The sequence below is a fragment of the Pteropus alecto genome, unplaced genomic scaffold (genome assembly GCF_000325575.1).
Source record: "Pteropus alecto unplaced genomic scaffold, ASM32557v1 scaffold287, whole genome shotgun sequence".
Lineage (NCBI taxonomy): Eukaryota > Metazoa > Chordata > Mammalia > Chiroptera > Pteropodidae > Pteropus > Pteropus alecto.
Window position 1 is genome coordinate 2,158,225 of NW_006439718.1, and position 8,001 is coordinate 2,166,225.

Below are 8,001 nucleotides of genomic sequence, written 5' to 3' on the forward strand. Positions count from 1 at the left end.
TTCAAAAAATTAACACTGCCAGAGTTTCCTGATAAATACCTCATGAGATATAAATAATCACCAAGCATTTAGGTTAAAAAATGAGCCAACAAAATGTGTATTATTTACTTGGAACCAGGGAATATCCAAGTTCCTTCAAAAAGGGAGAAAAAAAGCATCAACCATAAAATAACATGGTAAAAAAAAGCTTTTATTTTTCTCTCACGGCCATAATATAAAATTTCCCATTAGTGAAAAAAGATTTTAAGGACTTCTTTTTCTAATCACTTGTAACTAATTTCAGAATCTCACATAAAGTATTGAATAGCAGCGTCAATCAACAGGTAAATGTACAAACAAGGTATATACTGGAACAAATGACTGATACAACGAGATAACGTGGACAAATCTCGAAAATCTTTATTCCGAGTGAAAGAAGCCAGACACACTACAAAAAAAAAAAAAAAAAAGCTGATCAACAGTTGCCTAGGGCCAGTGCAGAAAGAGCAATCAACTATAAAGGGGTAATAGTAATCTTTGGCAGTGATAGGTATCCTGATCTTAGTGGAGCCTTCACAGGAATGTTTTGTATCTTGATTGTAGTACAGGCTTCACTGATATATGCAAATATCAAGGCTTATCAAGTTACATACTTTAAAAGGATGCAGTTTCTTATATGTAAATTATTCTTCAAAATTGGTTAGGAAAAATATTTTAAATAGCATTTACACTAATTATTTAATGGGGTTTTATAATTAGCATTAACTCCTAATATTTACTTTTCCTTCAGTCTTCAAGTCTCAAAAGTAGTCTACTACTGGATGCTGCTCTGTACCCTTAGCTATCAACTACTGAGGGAGGTTTTTTAGTGCATAATTCATAATAGCACAATTAGAGAAAGCACAAAGAAGTCTTTTCATTGCATATTATCAGACATATCATTTCTAGAAATATTACTTTGTAAATCTTTTGAGGACACTGCTCCTTTTTTAAAACTTTTTAACATCTTGAATCCCTCTTAAATCAACATCAAATGCAAAAAAACAGCAAAAAAGATTTTTTTACTTATATATCTGAGGAACACTATCCCTCTAATACTGTTCTTTCAGCAAGCAACAATTACCATAAGCAGATAGAAGAAAATCTCAATGGATTACCCTGTTCTGTTGAATCTACCATAAAATAAAAAGAAAGAGAAATTCAGATTAAAGCAATTATCCCTTTCTAAAGTAATCATGAAGCACTAAGGAACTGCTAAAGAAGTAAGCAGACAATGTAATTTAGAACACTATGATTATTCTGCATGTAAGCTTAAAGAAAAAAATAGGAAATTCTTATAAATAATCCTGTTATAAGGCCATAAAAGACCCTAAAACTGTTTCTCAAATGGAGTCTGGATAGTATTGTTGGGTGGCCTGCTTTTGTGTTTGTGAGTTTATAACTATGGTTTTAGAATACAAAGACCGAAAAACAACACACTATAGTAATGAAGGAAGGCTGGTACTTTAAATAGATAAAGATTGAGCCATCCTAAGATACACCACAGTACAGGAATGTCGAATTCTAAAGAACCTGGACCAAAGTCACTATCATATTTATTTGCAAGCTGACATTCTGCATAGACATCCCTTCTTTGCAACTACCAATATCCACCGTTTGTGATTACAAAGAAAAATAGTAAATACAAAATGAAAAATTTTGTATTTTTTTATACGGCAGTTTTTAAAGTTTCTCAGCATGCTATTTTGGGGTTCGAATCAGTGGTTTAAAAACTTCTATGCAAAAAGGGAATATTGACTACAAATTGTTCTGTGATAATGGACACAGCTCAAACGATTTTAATGCTTAAAATGGAAAAATAATCAAATTGATACAGCTGTACACTATAAGTATAGTTTATATTTAGTTTTATGTTTGTACATACATAATTAACATTATACTAAAAATAAGTAAACTGGCAGATCCTGAGAATTTCTATCATTCAAAAGGAGTATATTATAAGGTTGAGAAACACTGTCCTTATGGAATGAAATTTTCAAAATATATTATGGTATAATATCAACATTTTTCATGTCAGGAAAGAAAAACAAGACCTATAGACAGGTATAGAAAGTTTAAGAGTAACTTGTAAGTATAAATGGAAAAACAGTACAAAACCTGAGCAACTGTACACAGCAAATCAAGTCTCTCAAAGAAAATGAAACCCATTTTCACAGTACAGAAATATCTGTTACTGTTAATAGTTACGAAAACTTTAAAGTTTACATGACTACAGTGGCAAAAATAAATTTATACTCACCCATATTTTAGCTACTAGAAAAGCAATCTAATGGTTGCTTAAATGAAACATTTAAAAAAATCAAAAAAATAAATTATTGCCAAAATATAAGGTCAATAAATTATTAAACTACTAGAAGCTATATTAAAAGCAATAAAAAACAGAATACTTAATGAATACTTTAATCATTAGGAAACTCAACTTCCCTCTGGGCAAATATTGTTGGAGTCATAATTCTTTCCTCATTCATTCTTAAAGACATTTCAGAAACATGATAATTTTAAAACAAAAGTAAAAGAGAAGCTTGTACCAAAGGAAACTGAATGGGGAATCAAGAAACAAAGGTCTTATTCCTGGTTCTCCAAATTATTTTGTTTGGCTCCAGGCAAGTCATTTACAACTCTCAATACTTCTACTCATTTCTTAGTTATGGACTGGAAACCGAGAATGTCTAGAGTTCCTCAGGAAGAAATCATGATGCATATAAATAATGCTATTACCTAAGTCCACTAAAGATCAAAAAATGTCTTTGAGGGAGGAGACACAGGGCCCGTCTCTAAGAACTACATGTAAGAGGCAAGAACAGCAAAATAGCATACCTTCAGGTTTTGGGGTCTAGTAAATTTGTTGAGAAGTGCAGTCTGAATGAGCTCCCACCTGCTCCCTGCAGTTCGCTCACCATTCTTTGAGAAAGAAGAAAAACAAATGAGGAAACTATGTTCTTTTGCATCATAAAACAGGAGTCAAACAGGAATGTACTAAATCAGAAACTAAAAGAACATCGGTTTTGTTCCTACCTCATCTTCCACAGGGTACAAGTTTTGTTCTGAACAAGGCATCTTAACATGCTTGTTGTCCCACAAATCTTTAAAATGTGTTGGAAAAGGTTTAGGAACTTCTCCTGCTCTCAAAAGATCTACCTGAAATAGAAGTTAACAAGAAAACTGTAAGTGCATAAAAACTAGGTGTATCATCTACAAAAGAATCCAAATAAAGCAGCCAAAGCAAATACTATAAAATACAGACAAGCTCCTAGGCAAGAAATCTCCAAAATCTTCAGTTGTTTCTACTCCTTATCTCCATTTAATCAGTTTCCAAGTCACCATGTCCTGGGCATTCTATTTCCATTTCATCTAGGCACCTAGTCTTCATTATTCCTTGCCTGTACTTTTGCCAAGAGCCTTCTATTTCTATCCCTTTCTCTAACTCCAACTACTCACAGAACATTCATACCCCTTAAATTCCTCTGTTCACTTGAGAATAACATTACCTTTCTCAAGTATTCCCAGGCTTCTAATCCTATCATGGCTCCCCTCTGCCTATACTGATTCCAAATGACGTTCCTGGTTTTTAACTTCCTCTTTTACCCAAACACTATCTGGTTAAACATCTTTTCTGGCCTTTAACATTTGGCCCAATTTTCATTTCCTCTAAAGTCTTCAGAAACTTTTTAAGAGGCAGTTTATTCCTTCTTGTTTTATTAGAGTATTATACTAGAGCCAACTCGTTTTTCCTTCTCCTACAAGACTCTGAACTTCTTGAGAATAATAATATTTACTTTGTATTTTAAATATTTATGATAGAGCCTGACATGTCTTTTACATGTATATTTGTTTACATATACATGTAAATACACACATATATGTATATATAAACATATGCTATTTATAATAGCATTCAATAAATGTTTGAGGAAGGAGATATTTTAAAACATAAAAGTTTTCCATATTGTATATTCTGGACATTTCACATAAATGGAATAATACAATATGTGCCCATTTGTGTCAGGCCTCTTCACTTAGCATAATATTTTCAAGGTTCATCCATGCTGTATCAGGAATCAGAACTTTACAGCAGACAATTAAATAATGACATTTGATATCTAACAATAAATAAACAGTAATTACAGAGATTAAATAATGATGGCATAGGATGCTCTGGGTTTTTTGTGTGTGGTGGAAAAAAAGAGGAAAAGTTACAATATCACTAATCTTCCCAATCAATCTTTTCTCCAAATCTTCACCACTAACCTCTTGTCAGTCATCCAGCTTTTTCTTAATTTTAAATGCACTTGCAATGCCCCCTTTTCCCTTATCACCAAATATTTAAGAATTCACTGTGTCCTATCAATTTTATCTTTAAACGATGCAATCATCTATTTTCCCTTTTTTTATTGCCACAATTACCCTATCTCAAATGTCTTAAAATAGCATAACTGTTTTTTTAAGAAATCTGACATGAAATTAAAATTAAAAAAAACTATTTTTACAAAGAAAAGTTTTATGATAATATTTACTTATTCTAACATCAATAAATGAGAGTGACTGTTTTAAATACAAAATTTGAAACTGGAAGTTAGGAATGACACTAATTTATATTTAATCTATATTTATATATATTTATATCTCTTACATATTATTTAAAAAATCCTACTCACATACCTACATAGTTGCAAATGGTAGGTTTTTTTTTTAACTGTTATTTTGATGTTCAAGGAAGCTCTTCAGTTTAATAGCAGTAGCAAGAGAACCCTGATTCTGTGGTCTGCACAAAAATGAGTTCTCTTGATAAATTTACTGATTAAAATATGGTTTTAGGCATTTTAAAGTTTTCAAATTTGAACTAACGAACACAATTCCAAATTGTTTGTTAGTTCTTTTATTACAGGTTTTTCATAGTTAAATTTAGAATTTAGAAAACAAATGAGATAAATTTCAAAAGAACTCCTGAACCACTGCCATGCAGCACAATTTGATAATTACTATCTCCTCACCTTTCCTCTCTTATCTGAGTTTTTCATTACCTTTCCCTGTTTCCAATGGATCCTTATTTCAATTTTTTTTTTTTTTTTTACATACAGCGGTCTGATTAATCTTGCTACGGCACAACTTTTGTCTGCAAAGACATTTTATGATATCCAATATCTATAGAGTCAAGTCCAGTTCCTGGCACATGAAGCCCTCTAAAATATGAACCCAATCCACTTTTCAAGTCTCCTCTTCTACCATTCCCCACCCAAATTCTAAGCTCTAGCAAACCAATTGCTTTCCATTCCTAAAACAAATTTTTCAACTACACAGTCTTTTCTTATAAACATTATGTATCTGTCTAGAACTCACTTTCTCAGAAATTTCTGCTCATCTTTTGACTCAGCTCAAACCCCACCACCCTGCTAAAAGTCATTTCCCCCTTCAATCATGCTAAAGAATTCTGTACTTCAAAATATTTGATCACATCTAGACTAAGCTGTACCATAAAAGGAGTTTTTTAAAATCTATAATAGAGATTGACTAATAAATGAGATGACCAAAACTATCCAACGTGTGATATAAATCTTCTAAAATTGGATTATGATGATAGTTGTCTAACTCGGTTAATTCATTAAATATTACTGAATTAAGCACTTAAAATAAGTAACTTTTACATACCTCAATAAAGTTGTATTTTATAAAAGAACCAACGGAAAGTATAAAAGAGGTTACCAGAGGCTTGCAAGGAATGGAAAGTTACTGTTTAGTAGGTACCGAGTTTCTGTATGGGATGATGAAAAATTTCTAAAAATGGATACTGGTAATGGTTGTATAACATTCTGAATATACTAATGCCACTGAAACATACATTTAAAAATAGTTAAAATGGTAAATTTTATATTATATATATTTAACCACAATAAAAAAAATGAGGTTGGTTTTGGACATAAGTTTGAGACACCTGTGGAACAGTGATGGAGATGTCTAGAAGAATCTAAAGCTTAGAAAAGAGGGCTGAACAAGAGAATGATTTGAGGATACTGAATACAACTCTGAATTTTAGAAAGCAATCCAATAACTAACAATGTAGTGGGTGCTCAATAAATATAGCCAATATTTTTAAAAAGAGAATCCAATGAATTTTCTTAAAGACAAATTCAATTTCCTCATCAGCTGACAATGATTCATCTTATGGATTTGTTAAGTACCACGTTAAGTAAGCTATCATATTTCTCCATTTTGTAGACTTCTCAGTACTTTATATATGCAGAAAAGGGAAGTACTTTCTATGCCTTGGTCTGTTTTTCACAGACCAATTATAATACTTATAAGTATTATAAGAAATAAAGACTTAAAAGTCTTCTCTCTTTATAGGTAATAAGTAATACCTACCCGGATAGTTACTGTGTGATTGGCAGAAGGTCTCAAGAGAGGCAGCTGGATCCCACACCTTGGCATTCTTCTCATCTCCTCAATAGGAGTTCCCAGCCATTTTTTATCTGGAGAAAGGTGAGGCGCAATGTATTTAGGGATCTTCCTGTCTGTTCTTTGATATTTGATTTCACATTGTTCTTTTCTAAGGTCAAAACAAAAGTATTCAGTCACAAACCACTTACTGTTTAAATTCATTTGGATACAAATATAAAACTTACCCAGACCATTATTGTTTAAAATGTGTCAAGCTTGTTCTCTCTCCTTGATAATTACAAAAAAAAAAAAAAAACGAAAAAAATCTTATATAGCTTATAGTAAAACCCAAGAACTTAATTTCAATAGTCTGTGGCAGGAAATTTCCAAACATACATTAAATCCTCTTCTGAAAAAAGAACCATGTAAGAATATGGGACTGCCAAATGAATCATGGTTCATAGTATCAGCTACTTCTTAGGACTCTAGAGAGTAATTTTCAATGAAATGAACTTACTAGAAAAAAAATCTTGCTAGAAAAAAAAAATCACAGAAATTATACAGAGTGGGCTTCAAAAGATTCCATATGGGATAATTACAAAATCATAATTAAATTTTTTTTTTGTAATTAAACAAACTTGGATTTAAATCCCAAATTATATAACTTCAGTGAATTCTCTAACCTAAATTTCAGTTTTCTCTTTGTGGAGTGTAATACCATCTGCCTGCCCATCAGAGCATTAGAGAAAATGCAGTATACAATGCCCTAGGAAAATGACCAAATAGACAGTAGCTACTAACAATCAAATATTTTTATGTTCTCATAATTTACATAAATTTCAAAAGGAAATTCATGAAACCAAAAATCTAATTAACAATATTTATTTATTGTTTTCTGTTTCTGGACTTTTTAGAATTTAAAATTTTGAGTTCTAGGTTTAAAATTAGCATAAATAGTTAACAAGAAACACAACTGTTTCTTTGCTTCAGTGTAAACCATAAATTTGCTAAACTCCCTTACAAAATTATAAAATGTATTACACTACTGGAAATACTCCTGACAGAAAAAATTACCTTTTTTCCTCTGCTTTGGGCATTCTCATGAAATGATCTGTGATTTTAGAATCCTTTTTCCCATGTTGCCTGGAATTTCTGCATTCTATATTCAGGCTAGAAGTACTTCCAGGTAGTTTGACATTTAAATCATTCATTCCAGCACGACTTTCTCCTCCTTCAAATTGGAAATGTAATCGAATTTCACCACCCTTAGCAGAGGACCATTTCCTCAATTCAGTGTCAGCTTCTCTTGCTTGGAACCTTGAAGGTTTATTTGCTGTTTGGGAGGAACTGCTATTTTCCTGTTCATCAAAACCTGGACTTGTCTCTTCATCTGCTTCTGAGTCTTGACAACTATTTTTGGAATTATCTACATCCATTGGTGACTCAGGTTCACTTTCTTTCTCAAACGGAGGAGAATTTCCTAGGCTACTTTCTTGTCTACTCAATTTGTTGGCATTTTTCAGTCCAGTACTGACATCTTCAGAGCCGATGTCTGACAAGGGACTCTCTGGTACCACGTCTATCTCT

At 32.0% G+C, this 8,001-nt stretch overlaps 1 protein-coding gene across 3 annotated transcripts in view; it reads right to left on the reverse strand.

Moving 5' to 3' along the window:
* Positions 1 to 8,001, reverse strand: part of PARG (poly(ADP-ribose) glycohydrolase) — a 115,461-nt gene that overhangs the window by 100,458 nt on the left and 7,002 nt on the right. For 2 of the 3 annotated variants that reach the window (XM_006916931.3, XM_015593247.2), the window contains exons 3-6: positions 7,489 to 8,001; positions 6,400 to 6,583; positions 3,055 to 3,177; positions 2,857 to 2,940 (exon numbers count right to left, since the gene is read on the reverse strand). The exon at positions 7,489 to 8,001 is cut by the window's right edge and continues 477 nt beyond it. In XM_006916931.3, coding sequence (XP_006916993.1) covers positions 2,857 to 2,940; positions 3,055 to 3,177; positions 6,400 to 6,583; positions 7,489 to 8,001 — 904 coding nt within the window. The remainder of the gene's footprint in view (positions 1 to 2,856; positions 2,941 to 3,054; positions 3,178 to 6,399; positions 6,584 to 7,488) is intronic. The other variant, XM_015593248.2, reaches the window with a different exon arrangement.